The sequence below is a fragment of the Salmo salar genome, chromosome ssa14 (genome assembly GCF_905237065.1).
Source record: "Salmo salar chromosome ssa14, Ssal_v3.1, whole genome shotgun sequence".
Classification (NCBI taxonomy): domain Eukaryota; kingdom Metazoa; phylum Chordata; class Actinopteri; order Salmoniformes; family Salmonidae; genus Salmo; species Salmo salar.
Window position 1 is genome coordinate 10653324 of NC_059455.1, and position 21376 is coordinate 10674699.

Here is a 21376-nt window from a genome sequence, read left to right on the forward strand (position 1 = left end):
AACATGGAAATAGCTTCCATCTTACCCAAGAATGACAATTGTGAATGTGGATAGAAAGAGACCCAATCAATGGCAGCTATTTTGGGGACACGACAAAGCCGTCATTGTGAATATTACCACCACCCTGTCTTTCCTGATCATGTATCCTTCTATCTCTCTCGTTCAACAGTCCCTCTGTGTTTGCATAGTCTTGAAGTGGAGATGAGGGATTGGAGGCATGCAGAGAGGGGAGAAAATGATGGGAGTGATGAGAGGGAGAGGGATGGACAGACAGATGGGAAGGTGACGACTGAAACTGGTGAGCAGCACAGATGGAGCATGAGTCTTGTGACATTGTGTCATATGGCAGGGGCCCCTCTGAATGAACCCGCTAGCCCAGGCTATTGCCTTGAGAGTGTACTGTGTCGCTATGGCCCAATCCCAAATCAACCCCTAGCCCCTAACCCAAGGCACTTGTGTCGATCTGAAAGGATTGTATAGATAAGCAATATGGTTAGAGGCTAGGTTGGATTGAGACATTGGACATTCATGTGTATGCATGTAGATACTCAACTCACACCAGAAAACCCACACCTTTAACCTTTCTATGTGAGTGCATAGACATGGCATATTTAAATAAGACAACAATCAGCCCATTTCGTTTTAGACCTTTATGCCAAGTAGGTGCTCTTAAACTCAATCATCAATCAGATTGTATTATCTTAAACTAACAGAAAATTCATATAATATGATTTGCCTCATTTAAATATCTTAACAAAGTGTTCTTAAAGTGTTCTATGTTAAAGGCTGTTACGTCCATATTTGGCACTGAGGGAGTTTTCCAGCTTTCAGGATATCATGGCCAATGTAAGAAGTTCCATTCCATGTCCTAAGTGTGATCAGCTGATACAAAATGCTATTCTTATTCCAGTCAAAGACCGTTTTCTCTCTCATGCAATAAGACCTACTGTACGATATAGGATGCAGTTCTGTGTTCAGTCCACCTCAGTAGAACTCCGATAGCTCTGTCCCTTTCTTTCCAAAGGCAGATAGATAGAACTCTAGTACAGCACTGTGGCCGTCCAAAAACAGTCGGGACTCAATCAAACGCTGACGCAGTGCTGAGCCTGCCTCCGAAACCAGTCTAGCTCTGTAGACTTCCGCTGTGTCAATTCCAATACAGTCCAGTCCAGAGAAAATACCTAAACTTTTTCACGATTTCTATCATCCATTGAACCCTGACAGTAGGTGCGAGTGAAGAGCTGCAGCTGCCATGTTTGATAAGGGAACTCATAATTTCCCCTCTTCTTCGATGGGCCACACTTCCTCATTAGCATGAACTAATCACATTGCTCTTTCTCAGTCTTTACAACCTTATTTGGGCGGTATCACCACTAGGGGTGCCCCTCTGCGGGGCCTCCACATCAGCACTTGGGCGTCATTGGCATTGGGTCGTCCCAGGGCGTTGGGGGGTATTGGTTCCTGGTAGTTGAGAATATGGGGCTGCTCCTGGTGAGGACGGCCTACTAGGGAGGCCCGGGAGCCCAGGGGCATGTCAGGGTCCACGGCGATGTCCACCCGCATCCGCCAGCGCACAGTCTGCAGCACGATGCGCTCCTGGAAAGTCCGAAACATAATAGTGAAGTTAACTATTATAGCAACTTACATGTAATATGCTGCAACCCAAAGTGCTTTACAGTTAGCACTTGGAGCATTGCTTCACAATCTGTAGCCTACTTTGACCCCAAGGCTGTACATTTCTGTTTTAGTCCAGAATTAACACTGAGCGACAACAAAAAATGTACAGGGATAGTTCACTTAAAAATCACAGTTTGTCAGATGTTTTCAGACAAAAGTCAGACCTCAAGTATGTTGGGATGAGTCCACATTGCACACCATCCGTTGTGTCGCTCAAACTAATTAGATGGGGCTAATCTTTACCATTCATTTGGGATTGAGGTACATATTGTTGGATCCACACAACAGATGGTGTGGGATGTGGATTTATCTTGAGATTAGACCACTTTAGAGGTCTGAAAACATCTGACAAACTTAGATTTTTAAGTGAACTATCCCTTTAAGATATCAAAAACATATAACTTAACAGAGCAGTACACAAAATCCAAGGAAGTCCATCTTCTGAAGCCTACCTTGGTGACAGAGTTGATGGCAACCAACCAGGTGATGAAGCTCTGGTCTCGGATGATGTGTGACAGCATTGGTGTGTTGCTGTTGCTGATGGGAACGGCCCAGGTCACACTGGGGTAGAAGTTGTCGTTCATGCTGACTGTGAGGTGCGACGGTTTGGACGTGGGACCCGTAAGGGTGACCGTCTCAGTGGTGTTGCCGTACCATGGGTAGCTGACCCCGTCCGAATCGCTGATGGCCTTGACCCGGCCCTCACGGAGCTCTGGTAACTCCCAGCTGGACCTGGGGTAGTGGACATGCAGAATGTATTTAGTAATATACAAAACAATACAACAGAACATGATACATGTGCAAAGACCTCACTTAATGGGACTCTGGTTTTATAGTAGGCCATGCACGGCTAGAATTTCACCGGCGCTCGAAATTCACCAAGGTCTACAACTGATACAAACAGACAATATTACAGCACACATGTCACAGACAAGGATTGCCTGGCCAAGTGACTCAAGACTGTGTTAGGCCACTGAACTAAAGCCTAGGCCAATACACTTAAGTGCTGTGGGCGTAGTGTGTGTGTGTGTGTGTCGGAGAGAGAGAGAGAGAGAGAGAGAGAGTTGTGTGTCAGAGATTGAATGACTGGCACTTCGAGATGACTGATGGTGGATGACATCAACTCAGAACTTACATGCCAATGTCCCCATAAGTATTGTAGAACTCCATTTGTGTACAAGCCTGGATCCAACCCACCACCCAGGTCTCATTGCGGGGCACCGGAGGCATCACGATCCCTGCGGAGGCCCTGAAGTAAGGTGTCTTATACCGCAGCACTATGGGCGAGTTCTCCTCTATCACCGTTGGGCACTGGTCAATGGAGGCCGATACCTCGTAGACTACAATGTTCTCCCTTCTAATGCGAGGCTTGCAGGAGATGCTCTGGATACAGCCCATGGTGCTGGCAAGTAGCAGAGTAAGCAGAACCAGAGACGAAGAGAGAAGACGATACCTGACCAGTATGCACATCAGTCCCTCTCGGATTCCATCCAGCTTTTAAATCAATATCAATCTTTTAATTTACCCATCACTGATACGGTCAAATTACTGGGTTGAAGAAAACGAAATAGAGGCATCATTTTGAATACAGCCATTGAGCCAAAATTCGATATCAAATCAATACAGCAGCAGTTTTTAAGCATTTCTCCGCACTGGGAAAATGGAACGTTAATGTAAGTGCGGTATGGAGAGTGAGTGTGGGGAAGGTACACTGAACACCCCCCTGCAGCCTTCCCCGGTGTGACTGTTGTGTGCCGCACTGCCCTTGGTGCTTGTCCCCAGAAACTGCAATAGGCCCTCCTCCGGGATGCTGCTTACTCTCTGCGAGTCCGAAGTCCCACTTCCTTTTCGAGTCCACGCGTCCGGCTGCAGGTCGGTGCCCTTTGCACCTGCTCCTTCGACTCGGCGTTGTCATGTCAGTGGCGACGGGGCAGCAGGTGCGTCAATGGGGTTGTTCGGGTGCCTTTGTTTGGATGGCTTGCATAGCCCTGTTATTTGTACGGCGCCCTCAAATGAGATTGTCTTGGTCGTCACAACAAGAAGACGTTATACAATGGCTCATATCCTACCTAAAACCAACAATAGTAGGCTACGTATATATATAAATCAACGAAACGGCGCGTGGCAGGCTATGGTGCCCTCTTGAGACAATAAATCGCCTTAGCGCTATTTCAACGTTTTCTTCATGCCATTCTTGGGATCAATGATGAGGGAAGCTCGCATCATGAATGGTGCATCATAAATGGTGAGAGAACGCAACGAGAGATTCACAAACGTGCCCGCGACTAGGTGTGATACCCAGACGCCCAGACATCCCTAAAATGTTTTGGTGACACGAATCATCCATATATACCTCCGTCTTCCGATTGAGCATTATTGCTCCAACTCCCTCGCTTGGAAGAGCATAATTTCCTCAACGACGGTCGCTGTTCAGTTCGGCTAGGTGCTGATGCTGGGAGGATATACAGCGGCAACCACTGAGGGAGAGGCGTCACCAGACGCCTGTATTGAAAAGTTGACATCATGTGGGCGTGATTTACACCCCATGGACTCGCCCCCATTTGTTGCCATTGGTTGGCCACGTCAAACGCGGAAGTGGTGTTGCTTTTGGCGAACTTCCCACTGACACGCATCAACCGGTCATTAGATCTGTTCTTCATTCAGACTCCTCGTCGAACCGGATTCAGTTAGTGTGTTGTTTGGTTGTCGGTTTATGATTTTCCATTTATTGAGTAGGTTATCAGTGAAGGTGCCGAGCGTTGTGTACAGGGCCGCATTGATCATGAAGCCGCAGGTTGTGTTCGTGTTGGGAGGGCCTGGGGCGGGGAAAGGGACCCAGTGTGCCAGAATCGTTGAGGTAAGATGGCGAGAAAAGAACAATGAAAATGACAAAGATAATTTGACAGGGCATTGAATTGTGTTGGGGGGGAAATACTAACAGATATGAGGGGGTTGTGCTCACTTTTGTTGGCATCTGTCCACGGGAGACCAGCTAAATGGATCAACTTCCCTTTCTTGTCCTCTGAATGTAATGTACTTGTTATGTTGCTAACATAGCTATGCCAAGACCACACAAGCTAGCAAGCTAACTAGCTAGCCATGTGAACAATTAATAAATGATATTTCCATCAGTCAACCTTTCAACGAGCAAACTATCTGAAGATTTTTCCTGAATATCAGAAGGGTGTACTACAAAGCAGAATCAATGTGTTAGCTAGCCAACGTTGCTAATCATCCAGAAAAAATAAACACATTTTCTGGTTGTTGAGTAAATTAGACCATGCCCATTTCAAGTTTTTCTTAAAAATAAACTCTTATTTCAGAATATTTAGTCCATTTTATCTGGAAAACTCATTGATCCTGCTTGGTAGTATACCCCTCAGGAGTCGAAGTGGGCTATGACTCATCAAGTGACAGAAGAGGCTAGCCTACTCCTTTAGTCCAAAGACCTGTTATGTTCAGAGGCGAATTGGCAGCCAAATACTCCATTTAAAATGTGATTCTCAATTGCAGTACATCGAAACATAAAGCCCTCTACCTAGATATGACATCAACAATAATTTCACGAAGATAGAATGTACACTTTTTTTTTAACCGGTTTTAACAGTTGCAGCTGACACTATTTTTCAGTTACATGTTTGTGGCGACCTTCATCCGTTACACACAGGTGTGCGGCGCCCCCAGATAGCTAATTAGCAAAGGTAGTCGCCTCTGTCTTCCGTAAACAAGCGCTGTAACGGAAGTATTGCCGCGTGGGACCCTAACCATATAAAGGTGTGTAGGAAATGAACTTTTTTTTTTAAATATTTTTTTTGAAAACATTTCCAAATGTTCTCAAAACTGTATCGCGTGGGAGACGTGTTTACATTTTAGACAGAGCCATTTTGGCATCGGGGCGCTGTCCTCAGCCGGCAGACAGTTTCGTGAATAGACGAATGGGCTAGCTCTATGCTAATTGTGAAAGGCTTCTAGCTACATACACAGAGTAACCTATGCACTGATTTCGATATCACACCAATGTGTAGTCTACATCTTATCAGTTCAGCTGTTGTGCAATTCAAATTATGTAAAGTTCAGTTTATCTGCAATGCACCTGCTCTAAACCTCCAGCCAATGGCCTTGAACAAGTAGTCTAGAGAAATTAAGGCTGACGTGTGTCTGAGTCTGGGTGGGGTTTTAGTCAAAAGATAAACTACTACTGCTATTCAGCTGTCTGACGTATTAACGCACAACATTGTAGCTCCCCCTTGGCTTTCTTCTGTGCCAAGATGAGTTTCCTGCATTTGCCAATTACTTTGTTTATATCTATATTCATACAGAGCTGGGCCACGTGTGTTTGCGCAAGCATCCTGTTCAGGCATGACGAAACACGTGTTCTTAAGCCACCCACCCACTTATAAAGCCTGTCTTCATACAGCTAAATATAAAAATCCCTCCCCTTGCTTTCAGTGTCAATGGAGCACAGCAGCATCATTTTAGAACAATAACCCACAATGCCTATGACCATGTTATTTTCTGTGTATTTTCTACTTAATGCATTGTTACTATTGGATTCCTTAAAAAAAAACGACATTAGTCCCAGACAATTTCATTCTCATAACCAATTGATTCCTATGGAAAGTAACATATTTTGTTAGTACAGTACAGGTATGTTTCTGTACAATGTCCCACGTAAGTGGTTGGATCAGTGATTATTGTTAGAGTGCGTTGTGTTGTTTTAGTAAAAGCTGGCATTAATTAGCGTTTTTCACAGAACTACAGTTACACCCACCTGTCTGCCGGAGACCTGCTGAGGGCCGAGCGAAGCCGAGAGGGGTCAGAGTTCGGGCAGCTCATTGACAGTTACATCAAGGATGGCAAGATCGTCCCTGTCGAGATCACCATTAACTTACTCAGGAAGGTATGCACCAACTCCAGGTACCTATGGCTACAAGGTTTGTGTTAGCTGTTGACGTACAGTAAGTTAGGAATCAGAATTACTATTAGCTTAGATAACATGGGGTAGAGCGTTGTAGCACTATATAGTCATTGTGGTCTAAGTCTCCCCCCTCTTGCTGAAATAGTTTCTGTCATTGTTCCATGGGCTGAATTAATCCATACTTAAAAGGAATAGTTCACCTCAAAATATTTTTGATGTCAGATGCATATAAGAAGGTCTACAGGTGGTGTGTAATAAAGACGCACCATGTTTTAGACATAAAAATGTCTGACTTTGATTTGGGGCAGAATATCCCTTTTAACTTTCACTTTCCTTTGTCCTCAGGCCATGGAGGAAACCATGGAGATGGACGAGAAGAAGTTCCGCTTCCTCATCGACGGCTTCCCCCGAAATGAAGACAACCTCCAGGGGTGGACCACTGTCATGGAAGGGAAGGCTAACGTCAAATTTGTGCTTTTCTTCGACTGTACTAGTGAGGTAATAAAACACCTTAGGGGGAGGGTCTCCAAGAGGAAGGGGAGGGGGCGAAATGGAAGGGGCAAAATCACTGGAAGGGAAAGACACCTCAGATATAAGCCACATTTGGAGTGCGGCCTTCTAGTGTTTATTGCTTAGCTGACAGTGTAATGTTTTATGCTGAGAGCTCTGTGTTTTTGCTTGTCTACAGGTCTGTATCGACCGATGTCTAGAAAGAGGGAAGAGCAGCGGGCGCACCGATGACAACAGAGCGAGCCTGGAGAAAAGGTAGCGTCCAAACACTAAGGCTTTCCATGATCATTGACCTCTAATATGAACTGGAACTCTCAAAAGGAGACACCGCTCTTGTTCATAGAAATAAAAGGGTACTTACATTTCTTGGTTTCTAAAATGTTCGCCTGATTTCAGTTCATACAACACATAAGCAAAGTGTAGAGAATCATTGTACCATCTAAACCGCTGTGAAATATAGTTTGTCACCAAAAATACTGTATTTTCTGTAGTTGTAAGGTGTGGTACAAAACTGAAAGTAATAAGAAGTTAAAACAAGTTACAGAATGGAAGCATAGAAATATTGCATATACAACGGATCTACCATTCATCAGACTTTATTTCAATGAGTGTGACAGAACTATAACATGTATTTCTGTATGAAATCAGTCGGGTTGTACACAAAACGACATAATGGACCTTTTTAATAATGGACTTTCTAGTGAAAAAAAACATTGCTTTTGAGATTGTGATTTTCGTTTTAGCTTGGCTGTATGTACTTGTGACTGTGACCCCATTTTGGGTCTCTTCTGCGTCCTGGGTGCTGGTCAGGCATGTTTCTAAGCCTCCATTTTCTCCCCTGAAGGATCCAGACCTACTTGCAGTCGACACGGCCCATCATCTCACTGTATGAGAAACAGGGCAAGGTGCGCACCGTGGATGCCTCGCGCGGTGTGGACGAGGTAAGCAAAGGAGTATACAGCCATTGAAGGCACACACTCGTTAGTGAAAACGTATTCACCCTCATCTTCTATTTTAGTTTTGTGTTAATTCCCTCTGTCTGAGTTGTTTCTTTCCCTACTGGTTTTCTCGCCGTTCCCCTGCACCCTCCGGCAATCACACACTTGTCAAAAAACACAGTGTCTCTCGTTTTCTCTAATGCATCTCTTTCTCTCCCTCTCCGTTTCAGGTTTTTGACCACGTCAAAGCCATCCTGGACAAAGAGGGTTGAAATTCCCGCCAACTGCCAACAACTGTAACATTCACAGTTACGTTTAATTTGTCTTTGTATCAACTGCAGCAACACTATTACTCAGTTTACATGTCCATTCATATTACTTTTTACATTTAAAAAAAAAAAAAAGATGTTTTTTTTTGTCAGTGCCCGAGCTTCTCGTCCAAGGGTGTGAGTGAGTGAATGTGTGTGTGTAAGAGTGAATAAGATGGGTAGTAAGATGCTCTACTGACCAACCTCACTGGGTTTCACTATGGTAGTTGTACGCCAACTGACAAGACTGTCATTGTAGTCGTGGGGCTTTGTATAGGGACAAGACTAATAGAATTGCTCTTAGCTTGGTGAGGCACTTATTTTTGTCAAGCAGAGGCATATACAGTACTGTATATTATATTAATGTAAACATTTTTTTTGTGATAAAATCTGCGTACACACCATTGTTAGCCGTTCCCTAAGCGAAAACATGCATTTTCACAGACCAACCACTTCTATGGACTAAATCAGAGCTCTCCAACCCTGTTCCTGGAGAGCTGCCATCCTGTCCATTTTCACTCCAACCCCAGTTATAATTAACCTGATTCAGTTTACCAACCAGCTAATTAGATCAAGGTTGCACCCAGGGGGTGCCAGGACCGAGTTTGGGAAACCTTGTGTTAGATTAGGGTTGGACTGAACCTACAGGACGGTAGAGCTTGAGGAACAGGGTTGGTGAGCCCTGGGGAAGGATAATGAAGAAAAGGGTAGCCAGAGAGGGGGGAAAAGAGATGTCATCTCATGTGAATCAATTTGGTTGTACTCAGATATGAACATGGTCTTATGGACTTCCCCTCTGTACTAATAAAATATATAAAACATCGGTCTCATGTTGGAAGAAATATGAATAGAGGTTCCCATAGGACAACAGGGAATCGAAACACAGCAGCCATGATTGCAGTATTACAAATTTGTGGATTAATCTGGCATGGCAACGATCGTTGTTACTGCACATACGGTGCGGGACCAATTTTAAACTTAAACTTTTGTTAAGTCGAGTTTAAACTTGGGACTATCTGCAAGTTTGTGTCACTGCACATGAAAGAGTATTTGGTGTTCTCCCGAAAGCTGAAATACTGACATGTCTTTGTAGTCCCATGTAGTGTGACTGAATATGTGAAGTCCAATGCTTACCTTGTTCTCCACAAGGACTCGGCTGTGTTATGAATGTGTCATTACAAAAGTGCACAAAGATCAGCTCCCGACTGTTAAGTTTCTGTTGTGTGTTATTTGTTAAATCTTTGATTATGCGACAAAGGATGAAGGACCAATTTTGTCGAATCGGAGTATGTTGCCATGTAAAGTGGGAGAAATCGTCAAATACAAACAAACCAAATATACCCCCCTCCATGTCTGTCTGTACTTCATTTTCTTTGACAGGTGAATACTTACGGACCCCCTCAAACAGGTAACTCCAACATTCACAGACATTTTACATTTACATTTTAGTCATTTAGCAGACGCTCTTATCCAGAGCGACTTACAGACGGAAGGCCACACTATTTCAAGGGAATAGTCAACTTTAGAATCTAGACTTTGACAGGTGAATACTTATGGAGCCAGACAAACTCACCAGTAGTTCCAGTCAGACAGGTCACACTTGTTTCAAGGGCGTCTCAACTGTTTTCTGACTGGTCCCTGAGACTAATTTGGCTACTTCTACAGTGCTCAATATAATTGTTCCTCACTGAGATTTTGATATCTTTAACTATTTACGATCTCTTTATTTTGTGCCTACCACAAGCCTTGTACTAACGGTTGTTGTTGGTATAACTAGTTTGCCGTTTCAGACCAAACTCCTTCAACATTGTTTACATTAGATTTATTTGATTTCATCCAAGCTTTCTGTAGGCTACCATGATCACAAATGTGCTAATATAATATATGCCATTTAGCAAGCTTTAGCTAAACTCCTTGTGTGTTATTGCTCAATTCAAGGGTGAGTGGTTATAGCCACAGTTATAGTTACATTTTATTTACGGTCCCGTGTGGCTCAGTTGGTAGAGCATGGTGTTTGCAACGCCAGGGTTGTGGGTTCGATTCCCACGGGGACCAGTACGGATTTAAAAAATATGAAATGTATGCATTCACTACTGTAAGTCGCTCTGGATAAGAGCGTCTGCTAAATGACTAAAATGTACATTTATTTAAAAAAATCTGATGCAATTGTGTAATTTAAGTGTACAAACAGCCATCATAGTAAGTATTATGTAACAATGTACAGTTCCACTGCAACACTACCTAACCATGTAACTACATTGGAAATACTGATGGGTACAGATAGGTATCACTCCAATGTCAGTCAACCCAATTGGCCAGCAGAGGGCAGACTGACATCACCAGTGTTTCACGTGTTGAGAAATGTCACGTCACCATTTTTACTTTATTTGTTATTCGAGTTTTTCCATGTCAATTTCTCAATTTAAACGGGCAATCGGCAGTTGCTACAGTACATCCGTTTTTTTGACTTAATGATATGTACCCATTGTTTCTTGAAGAATATAACTTATAAATGCCTCATGAGCTTAGTTTAACTGTCATACCCTATCAGAACCCCAAATACAAGCTTGTTTTTCTCCAATGTTTTTTAACAAAGTAAATGTAAAACAAAGACCGTAGAGCCTCGACATGGTTAAAACTAGCAGTTTTGATACCCTGGATGGTCAATACTTGCATCCATAGGTCTGTCTATGATTTTGAGAGTGGTTACATTTCTTCGGCCCCATCCCACATTTGAGGGGAGCATGCTTTGCTGTTGTTTCAACTGCTGATTGGCCCTTTAAACTTCCGCATTCACATCATACGCAATGAATTATACACGTCATCGAATTGTATCTTGTGATTCTTTGACACTTTAGCATGCCACTACTTCTGTGTTATGTGTTCAAGGAAAATGTCCATTGAATCATCTTATCTTCAAAGAGCACTAAATGTAATTATTTTATGGAAATACAAGTGCTTTTTCAACTCTGGCCTAATATTAAAACAAAATGTGTTGTCTGTCTGTACATGACCAATGAGGACATTCAATATTGTTACATAATCATAAGTCAACTATAATGCCAAACTGTACCTGTTTCCTTTCACTACCTGTGTCATTCCACGAATAGAGTGCCTTTTGGGTAGTGTCATTTTGTAAAAAATAATTTATTCACCTAATTTTGACATTCTGTCATTAACTTAATTCCACTTAATAACAACTTAATATTAAACATGCTTTCCCATCTCAAAAGGTTAAATTAAGAAAAACTACAATTAAAGTGACAGGGTTGACGATTTCACCTTAAATCAGCCATAAATTCCCTTGTAACAGGGGGAACGGAAGCTTGTGTGCAACTAGGATGGACAATTGAATGCAAGCTTCACAAAACATTTCTAGCCTACTTATCTATGGGTAACAGGGTTGACGTGTTATGCTCGGCACACTCAGTTTTCCACCACAAAACAGATAATTGCCAAAATGAGAAGAATTAGCGCACTTAATTTGACAATGTTCCTTTTGGGAAGAAAAAATACATTTAAAAAAGTGTTGTTCACCTTACAGAGTTGACCTTAAACTTGAGTGACAAATGTAAATGTAAATGAATCACTAATCACATTTAAATAAATACAAATCTTCAGAAACTTTCCCAATGCCACAAAATAACTTTTCAATGATGAAAACTTGGGTTGCCAAAATTGATTTTCTGTGAATGCACATTATTTAGTTTATTGAAACACACTGTGTAATAGAGATTTTAAAAGGTGAATTAAAGAGAAGGCTTTTATTCACCGAGAGGCTTGTAGGAAGTCACATCAGTGGCTACAGAAACACGGTGTCACTGAGACATTATCTGTGTGCCCTTTGCTCAGTCTGGCATCAAACTTGAACCATAACAGTCAACACTGGCAGACATTTGATACTGGCAGAAGAAACAGGTCAAAGGTAGAACATCAGTACAACAAAAAAAACGTAATTAAGTATGGTTCTTAAACATACGTGGTTAACCCGTTTCCCTTCCCCCAGCGTAATACATTGGTGTGCGTCTCCCCACACATACTATCAAGTTTATTACATATCAATCCAGTTCATGTTAGGATGTGATATTTCCGAGACGTTCTTATTTGCATTGTCACACTGACAAATGATACCAAAAGATGCACTCGTGTTTTCATAACAAATTCCTTTATTTCTATTTCACATAAAGCTCTGCAGTTTACAAAGACAAATGCTGATAATGGTCCTGAGGACTTGTAGCTTGACAGCTGGTGTATTTACAGCTTGTTGGCTTGAGACAAAAAGCAGACAAAACAAATACAGTAGAAAGTGCTGACGTAGGACTTTGCGGTAATGAACTGAATGGACAAAAATAAACAAAAAAAACAACTTAGTGTAAGGCACCTTGAATACATTGCATATGTACCCGTGTCGAATAATATATTATTTTGACCAAATGACAGACGCAATAACAAACTTTCACTAGGTAGAAAGACAAAAGCGGCTGTACCTTAGTAATTACAGACATATACTCTGCCAGCAGAGGGCAATCTGGATAGATATTACATATATATATATATATATATATATATATACACAATATACAAGATATAAGAAACTACAAATAACTGGATAATAAATTAGCTTATCTTCAGCTGAACATGCCCCAGTATACTTTATAATATAATTGTACCAATGTAACAGTGTTTCTCATTCTCTAACAGTTTTGAGTGTCTTCTAAAAGAACACTGTCCTTCAATTGAAAACATTCAGGAATAAAGTATTACCCGATATAAGAATTCATATTCCAAAACTATAATTTTCTAAATGTACATTCCATCAACACGTACCGGACTTCTATACAAACATAAAAGTAAAATGGCTATGAATTATACAATATGGTTCTATGTTCACATTTGGAGGGAAGCCATCTGCCATTTGCCAACAAACACAACAATCTCTGACAGTGTGGTTCTAAGACGCTATGATGTGTTACTACGACAACGTAAGACGGTTGTCTGCCAATCAAATTCCATCTTCCCAGTGTCCATTCAGCAGGCCTTGGCCAAGCCAACGAGCATGTCCGTGTTCGCCCGGCGGTACTGAGCCTTGGTGTTGGTGACCGCGCCGTGCTTCTGCCGAAGATGCAGCCTCAACTGGCTCTTGTGGCGAAAGTGGAGGTCACATTTCTCGCACTGAGGAAGAAAAGAATGGAACGCAATGAGTCACTAATTCAATCAAACTGCCTGTCAACGGGTTCATTCAATGAAGGGTTAGCAGGAGGACAGAGGCTATAGCCGATATTCATTTAAGCTGAGGCCCTGGCTTGTATATAGCGATACTCTGCTTATGCTATTGATAGACAGTCACAGGAAGCCAGGAAGGGATTATTGAGGAAGTGGACCAGTCACGATTTAGCCAATACACACTGGGTCAAGTGAACGGAAAGAAAAGGTGTTTACGTGGTAGGGCTTTTCTCCCGTGTGGATCCGTAAGTGGCTCTTGAGGGTCTGAAGATGGCGGAAGTGCGTCCCACAGATCTCACAGGGATACGGCTTCTCCCCCGTATGGATCAGCACGTGGGCACGGAGGTGCGCGACCTAGGAAGAAAATCCATAAGATACTTTAGATCTTGTAGGAGATAAATTCAAGTAAATATAAAAGAATACATGAATTATATTACAATAACACATACAGTTTTGGACATATCTGTCCTTAATGAGTGAATCACAGTTCATAGCTTTTTCCTCACCTGTATGAAGCGAGAGCCACACGTTTCACACTTGTATGGCTTTTCTCCTGAGTGGATGCGGGTGTGGGTCTTGAGGTTGGCCGGCCGGTTGAACTGAGCGCCGCAGATGTTACAGCGGTACGGTTTCTCGCCTGGATTGCAAAAGGTATAAAAAACATGAAACACTGATACCATTCCAGGACCTTGTATGTACTCTTGAGTACACAAAACATTAGGAACAACTACTCTTTCCATGACAGACTGACCAGGTGAATCCTGGAGCATCGCACAGAGATGCACAAATACGATAAAACATTGAAAATGGGCGAATCTCTCCTTTAAGATGTAACAGAAGTCTTACCGGTGTGGACAGTCTTGTGGCTGGCTAGGTTCCCTTTGTAACGGAAGGCAGCCTGGCACCGGTCACACTTGTATGGCTTGTCAGCATGGACCTGGAGCATGTGGCCTTTCAGGGAGTCCGCTTCCGTAAACTTTGAGTTGCAGAAGTTGCAGAAGTTGGAACCATTCTCTACAACAGAAACATTGAGATTTAGTCAATGAAAAGTGTAATAGCGTGAATGAAAATATACTGCGTTAACGTTTATAGCACTGTCCCCACTAACTGAAGTACATTACTCACCACCGCTTGAGTCGGAGTACTCAGAGTGCAGCTCATTGTCCTCCCCGCTGTAGGTGCCAGGGGAGCGGGGACACACCACCAGGTGCTGGGGGGCATCTGTACCACAGGAGGAGCATCTCAGTTGGCTAATGTTGTGATGGCTGGCCTGTGGGACAAGGATCTGTTCTCCGTGCACGTTGACCATCTCTGCAGCCTGCAGCTCCTTCATCGGTCCTTCTGATCCATTAGTCCTGTTAGAGTCCTGAAGAGGGGTGCAGTCCCCAGCCTCAACACTCCCTCCCTGGGCCTCGTCCTCCTCCTTCTCCCTGGAGGTCTGGTTCATCACGATGAACTTGTACTTCTTCCAGTTGCGGGCCTTGGGCTCCTGGGAGCAGCCAGAGGGCTGGGTTGCATTCCTGCTGCAGCCGCTGGACTCGGTGGGGGAGTTGGGCTGGCAGTCAGAGCGGAGGGGGCTCTGCGGGCTGCAGATCACCCCTTTGCTGCAGCCTGGGGACAGGCTGAGGGAGTCTGGCTGGGGGGGCTGGATGCTGTCCTCCTCCATGGGGGAGGCCCCTCGGTGTTTAGGTCCCTGGAGCCCCATGAAGGGCCCCGACGGGCGGTTGGAACAGGGGAGAGGGCGGAGGATCGTAACGGAGGAGGATGAGGACTGGGATGAAAGAGGGTGGTGGATGATGGTGGTGGCCTCTGTGCGATTCGCGGGAGAGAAGAGTTTCTGAGAGACGGAATCCCCTTTGTGGAGGTCACTGAAATTGAGGGCGTCTGGCAGCTTTCCGATGGGCAATGGGACGTGTTTTCCATGGACGTGGTGGGAGCTACCCGAAGCATTGATACCAGTGAATACACTGGGGCAGTAGCTCCTCCGGTCTCTGAGGGGAGACATGGATGTGTGGCTGGGGCTGGTCGCCAACCCATCCAGAGCCCTGAAAGCAGGGAGGTCCTGAGAGAGACGCATCGGGCTGGTCAGTCCCTCATCTCTCTGCAGAGTCACAGACTGCTCTCTAAAAGGGCCAGGAAAGAAGGAGAAACACCCATTTAGTTCCAAACAGATACTATTCAGATGTGCATAAGTTAAAAAAAATAGGGCCTGGAATATTCACCGACCCAACCAAGAAAAGTTCCAGGCACTAGTAGGCTACAAACCAAGTATAAATGGACGAGCAATTATGTAAATGTTGTTTGTACCTGGACTTGATGAATCTGCGGCAGGTGTCCACCACATGTTCCATCTGGAGGTATGACGCTGTGTTCATGGTAACCAAAACCAGGCTGTCCTTCAGGGTCAGGGTGGAGGTGTACATGAAGTCCAGCAGGATGGCAAAACCATCAGGGTCCACCGTGGGGTCCAGGCTGATGGCACTCAGGTTACTCTTCAGGGGGTCGGTGAATATGGAGTAAAAGAGCCCACTATAAAACAGGATTTTTTTTAAATCGCATGTTAAGATTGTGCCTTTTTCTCTTACAATGGCAGTCGCATAGCACAAGATGAACAATTGGCCTACAAACACGTAGTTGGTCTTGAACGAACCTGCAGGCCACGAGGACTGCCCTGTGAGCGCAGAAGCGCTGACCGTCAATCTGGATTGTGACATCTGTCAGGATATTTCTACTGCGGAGTCGGTTGAAGTTGAGCAGAACATCACCAGCATGGCGGGTGAATTGAATGCAGCCATCTGCCAATGAGGCCATGATGTCAGAATCTGGAGAAACATGGAAAAATACAGTATTGATAAAGGACAATCCGCCAAGCTCAGACTGTGTGAGTTGCTGATTAACATAAACATAAAGTATGCAAATCTGCTCTAGTCATATATTTGTCATATGTTATACGCTACATGACCAAATGTATTTGGACAGCTGCTCGTCGAACATCTCTTTCCAAAATCATGGGCATTAATATGAAGTGTGTCCCCCCTTTGCTGCTATAACAGCCTCCACTCTTCTGGGAAGGCTTTCCTCTAGATGTTGCAACATTGCTGTGGGGACTTGCTTCCATTCAGCCACAAGAGCATTAGTGAGGTTGGGCGATTAGGCCTGGCTCGCAGTCAGTGTTCCAATTCATCCCAAAGGTGTTCGATGGGGTTGAGGTCAGGGCTTTGTGCAGGCCAGTCAAGTTCTTCCACACTGATCTCGACAAACCATTTCTGTATGGACCTCGCTTTGTGCATAGGGGCATTGTCATTCTGAAACAGGAAATGGCCTTCCCCAAACTGTTGCAACAAAGTTGGAATAAAGAGAATCGTCTAGAATGTCATTGTATGCTGTAGCATTAATATTTACCTTCACTGGAACTAAGGGGCCTAGCCCAAACCATGAAAAACATCCCCAGACCATTATTCCTCCTCCACCAAACTTTGCAGTTTGCACTATGCATTGGGGCAGGTAGCATTCTCCTGGCATCCGCCAAACCCAGATTCGCCTGATGTACTGCCAAATGGTAAACGTGATTCATCATTCCAGAGAATGTGTTTCCAATGCTCCAGAGTCCACCACTCCAGCTGACACTTGGCATTGCGTATGGTGATCTTGGGTTTGTGTGCTGCTGCTCAGCCATGGAAGCCCATTTCATGAAGCTTCCGAATGCTATGTTCCCTTTCTGTGAGCTTGTGTGGCCTGGCCTACGACTTCACGGCTGAGCTGTTGTTGCTCCTAGAAGTTTCCACTTCACAATAACAGCTCTTACAGTTGACCGGGGCAGCTCTAGCAGGGCAGAAATTTGACCAACTGACTTGTTGGAAAGGTGGCATCCTATGATGGTACCACATTGAAAGTCACTGAGCTCTTCAGTAAGGCCATTCTACTGCCAATGTTTGTCTATATAGATTGCATAGCTGTGTGCTCGATTCTATACATCTGTCAGCAACGGGTGTGGCTGAAATAGCAGAATCCACTAATTGGAAGGGGTGTCCACATACTTCTGTATATATAGTGTATATGAGGACATATTGCAGCATCATAATCCTATTACCATTGTAATCCTATTACCATTGAACTTGGTGTAGGTGGCACCATTTCAATGTCCAACAAAGTAAAAAGCATTACTGTAAATGGGACCACGTCTCTGAGGGAGGCTACAGATCTAAAATGCCATGTCAGCTACAGCTAACTCTGAGGCATTGAACTCATGTCCATGGCATAAAAATAGTGACAAGCCATGATTGTTGTGGAAAAGTAGACTTTATACAGGTTACAGTAAATAAGTTAGGGCATTTGCTGGTACCCAAATATTGGATTACATATTGCTATTAGACCTACCATAGACATTATTAACCCTTACAATAAACGTACAAATACAATATTTGTACTTTTAGAAATTATGACCTTTATTTTACTGCAAATATTTTACTATACATTAGTTAAGAAATTAAGAAACACTTTAATAAAAGACACATTTAAACCCCGTTTCCGATTTGCTTTTGACCTATAGCCAAGCCCATAAATGCTGACGGCTCACGCTTGGAACATGTTTCGCATTTAGTACATTCCGTTTTGGGGTGAGCACAGATTAGGTTGCTTCAAAATACGCTTCCTGTTCTTCGATAGGCCTATACGTGGAAAGACAGCTTGTTTAACATATGACATTTAACACTGGTTATACCCAATTTATTTTAACTATAAAAATAAACTATACAAATTGGAATACGGCAATGCGAATAATAGGTTGTGGGATTTTAGGAGTTTCTAATGCATGTACGCACAGGACTACACATTGCACAGAGGCTCCCACTGTAAATGTAGTACAAAACGAGTAGGCAGTTATTGATAATAACGGTCCATAAAAACAAATCAAGAATGTAGACCTGCATCAAAACATGATTTGTTTTGTCTCAGCATTGAACGAAAAACTATTCGACAGATCATGAGTGGAAATCTACCAGCGAAGTTCAACCACCATCAAGAGAGAGAGAGAAAAGTACAGTGCTCAAAGCTAAAATGTAGTACGCAGTGATCTAACAAGACAGGCTCGCCCTGTTGCGCGAATTTTCTTGCTCTTAGTTAATATTAATATTTAACGACTATTAAAGACACACACTTTTTGAGAATATAAAATTCATATTAAGGCAGAAAAAAAAACTTCGATAAATCAAAAACATTCTGACTATATCAACCCAAAAGTAATCTTTATGTACAGTAGGATAGGCTATAAAGGAACTGCACATTCGGCCTAACATATTATCTCTCGATAATATCTAGATATTCGATAAACCAACATGATAAAAAAAAGTGAGCCATAATGTGGCAATACATTTTTTTTTATAATAGTTTCACAATGACAGAATGAACCACGAACTTCCGACTGAATCTCTGGCAAGCACGCTGCTTGAGCAGAGGGGATACTAGACTACTTGACCATTAATCAAGTAAAAACATCAGCAAGAAGTCTAGCAACTGCAGCCTAAGAAACCCTACTGTTCACAAAACTAAAGAAAACATAAAACAATGTCAAGAATTGAAGTATTTCAAGTGTATCAATAGAGGTCAATGAGCCACAACGAATGTCTACCACTACAAGCAACTTCTAGCATTATACTGTAAAATAATGAGGGGAAAAATTCACCTTATAAAACTTTCCTGGAAACTTCGTGCATCACCAGTTCTGAGAATCAAGTTCTAAGAAACTCAAGGGTTTAATTCTCGGAATTCTACCAGCGGGCCATACCATTTCCAAATCAGTGGGGAGGGTACATGGTCTTGTGTGTGTCTTTTTATCGTCATTACACGACATATATTTGGATATTCTATTTAGTCCGTAAATTAGAGACGATATACTATTGATTAAGTTGAAAAAAATAAAAGGGTGACATGGATTTTAACTATGACAACTATTTAATTATTGCTCTATTATACCTCTTTAGTGTAACTGTCCAAATACAAGGTCACCTGACCATTCTATATAGACCTCGAAGAAAATGAGCTCGTTCACGAGGATGGACACGAGCAAGGTTTTGCGTAAAGAGATTTCATCTATAAATCAGGCGATAGGTAGGTGGCCTGCCTGTCATTAGATGCTTTCTTTTTATTTTATTTTATGCACAACCCTCTACCATCACTACTATTTGTTGCCGAACATGTTCAGACTACTTTTTGGAGACGTCTTCAGTTTCAGCTATCCACTTTGGATTGTAACCTTTTTTTTCCGTTCACTGTTGTGTGGAAGTAGGAGCAATTACATAAATTTTGGTATTGTGGGGGACAAAACAGTTATAATCTTTTGACGGAAACGCACGCTAGTTTTAGGAAATAGTAGCCTATAGCACCACAATGCCCAACGTTGTAGTCTAAGGTGGTTGGATTCTGCATTCGTAGTAATTTTTTAGTAAGTATAGGCAAAAACATGTACAGAAATCTCCACCTACATAGGCGTGAATAAAACTTTTGCGCAAGTACTACAAAGGCAGCAATGGTTATGCGCTATAGGCTAGGCATCATGCGGAACTGCTCTGTATTATTTATCTATTTATTACATTGTAATAATTTGTAATAAACATGTTGGAATGGATTTACACTTGAACTCTATTTTATTTAACCTACTGGTACTTTTACATGACTCGTTTACAATATCCCCTAGCACCCGCAGTCAATAAAGAGATTGGGACACGAAGATGAGATCATTCCTTTGGGATAGCATACTGCCCGACTAGTATGCTTGAGACACAAAATGAGGTGTGAACTTTTGCCTGTGTTTAGGCTATTCCATCTATGTAACTTAAAGGGGCAATCTGAAGTTGATACATCCATTTTTGGACTTGAAATTGATGATATGAACCCATTGATTCTTGAAGAATATAACTTAGAAATGGGGTTAGTTCAACTGTCATACCCCGTCAGGACCCCAAAATGTTTCACTCCAATGCCTGTAAACTAAGTAAATGTAAAAAATGTATGGTCAGTCCTTGCATACATTGCTCTGTCTATGAATTTTAGAGTGGTTACATTTCTCCAGCCCCATCCCCCAGCTTGTTACGAAAACGGGTGGGGAATTCGCTTTGTTATTGTTTCAACTGCTGATAGCTGCTTTAAGTAGCCTAACCTATGAAGTGCAGGTGCCAGGCAAAATGTAGGCTAAACAAAACCTTAGGCCTACTTACACTACATGACCAAAAGCATGTGGACACCTGCTCGTCGAACATCTCATTCCAAAATCATGGGCGTTAACATGGAGCTGGTCCCCCCTTTGCTGCTATAACAGCCTCCACTCTTCTGGGAAGGCTTTCCCCTAGATGTTGGAACATTGCTGCGGGGACTTGCTTCCATTCAGCTACAAGAGCATTAGTGAGGTCGGGCACTGATGTTGGGCGATTAGGCCTGGCTCGCAGTCAATGTTCCAATTCATCCAAAAGGTGTTCGATGGGGTTGAGATCAGGGCTCTGTGCAGGCCAGTCAAATTCTTCCACACCGATCTCGACAAACCATTTCTGTGCACGTGGGCATTGTCATGCTGAAACAGGAAAGGCCCTTCCCAAAAATGTTGCCACAAAGTTTGAAGCAGAGAATCGTCTAGAATGTCATTGTATGCTGTAGCATTACGATTTCCCGTCATTGGAACTAAGGGGCCTAGCCCAAACTATGATAAACAGCCCCAGACAATTATTCCTCCTCCACCAAACTTTACAGTTGGCAATATGCATTCGGGCAGGTAGCGTTCTCCTGGCATCTGCCAAACCCAGACTCATCTGTCG

General features: G+C 43.0%; 3 protein-coding genes and 1 non-coding gene across 4 annotated transcripts; 2 read left to right on the forward strand and 2 right to left on the reverse strand.

The window, feature by feature from the left end:
- Positions 1-635: 635 nt before the first annotated feature.
- fam78ba (family with sequence similarity 78 member Ba) lies at positions 636-4178 on the reverse strand. The gene is made up of 3 exons (XM_014139398.2): positions 2813-4178; positions 2130-2409; positions 636-1596 (listed from the first exon to the last, which is right to left on the reverse strand). The coding sequence occupies exons 1-3, from the start codon at positions 3145-3147 to the stop codon at positions 1354-1356; spliced, it is 858 nt and encodes a 285-aa protein (XP_013994873.1). The 5' UTR covers positions 3148-4178; the 3' UTR covers positions 636-1353.
- A 70-nt stretch (positions 4179-4248) lies between these two features.
- Positions 4249-9696, forward strand: cmpk (cytidylate kinase). The gene is made up of 6 exons (XM_014139399.2): positions 4249-4534; positions 6431-6577; positions 6941-7093; positions 7284-7360; positions 7950-8046; positions 8274-9696. The coding sequence occupies exons 1-6, from the start codon at positions 4391-4393 to the stop codon at positions 8313-8315; spliced, it is 660 nt and encodes a 219-aa protein (XP_013994874.1). The 5' UTR covers positions 4249-4390; the 3' UTR covers positions 8316-9696.
- A 635-nt stretch (positions 9697-10331) lies between these two features.
- Positions 10332-10406, forward strand: trnaa-ugc (transfer RNA alanine (anticodon UGC)). The gene has a single exon. It is a non-coding gene; the product is annotated as a tRNA-Ala (tRNA).
- Positions 10407-12494: 2088 nt separating this feature from the next.
- Positions 12495-19316, reverse strand: LOC106568762 (B-cell lymphoma 6 protein-like). Its single transcript, XM_014139400.2, has 8 exons — positions 19255-19316; positions 16225-16396; positions 15882-16103; positions 14700-15697; positions 14421-14588; positions 14081-14211; positions 13791-13928; positions 12495-13523 (listed from the first exon to the last, which is right to left on the reverse strand). Exons 2-8 carry the CDS (start codon positions 16383-16385, stop codon positions 13380-13382), a joined length of 1962 nt encoding a protein of 653 aa, XP_013994875.1. The 5' UTR covers positions 16386-16396; positions 19255-19316; the 3' UTR covers positions 12495-13379.
- Positions 19317-21376: the final 2060 nt, after the last annotated feature.

Bases quoted from the DNA above. Each gene is read 5' to 3' on its own strand.
- LOC106568762 (XM_014139400.2), bottom strand. From the start codon at position 16,385: ATGGCCTCATTGGCAGATGGCTGCATTCAATTCACCCGCCATGCTGGT. The intron at 14,589-14,699 runs GTGAGTAATGTA...TTTCTGTTGTAG, and splicing joins GTACTCCGACTCAAGCGGTG to AGAATGGTTCCAACTTCTGC. The intron at 14,212-14,420 runs GTAAGACTTCTG...TTTGCAATCCAG, and splicing joins CCACAAGACTGTCCACACCG to GCGAGAAACCGTACCGCTGT.
- fam78ba (XM_014139398.2), bottom strand. From the start codon at position 3,147: ATGTGCATACTGGTCAGGTATCGTCTTCTCTCTTCGTCTCTGGTTCTG. The intron at 2,410-2,812 runs GTAAGTTCTGAG...CCACTACCCCAG, and splicing joins ACTTATGGGGACATTGGCAT to GTCCAGCTGGGAGTTACCAG. The intron at 1,597-2,129 runs GTAGGCTTCAGA...CGGACTTTCCAG, and splicing joins CCATCAACTCTGTCACCAAG to GAGCGCATCGTGCTGCAGAC.
- cmpk (XM_014139399.2), top strand. From the start codon at position 4,391: ATGATTTTCCATTTATTGAGTAGGTTATCAGTGAAGGTGCCGAGCGTT. The intron at 6,578-6,940 runs GTATGCACCAAC...CTTTGTCCTCAG, and splicing joins CCATTAACTTACTCAGGAAG to GCCATGGAGGAAACCATGGA. The intron at 8,047-8,273 runs GTAAGCAAAGGA...TCTCCGTTTCAG, and splicing joins CCTCGCGCGGTGTGGACGAG to GTTTTTGACCACGTCAAAGC.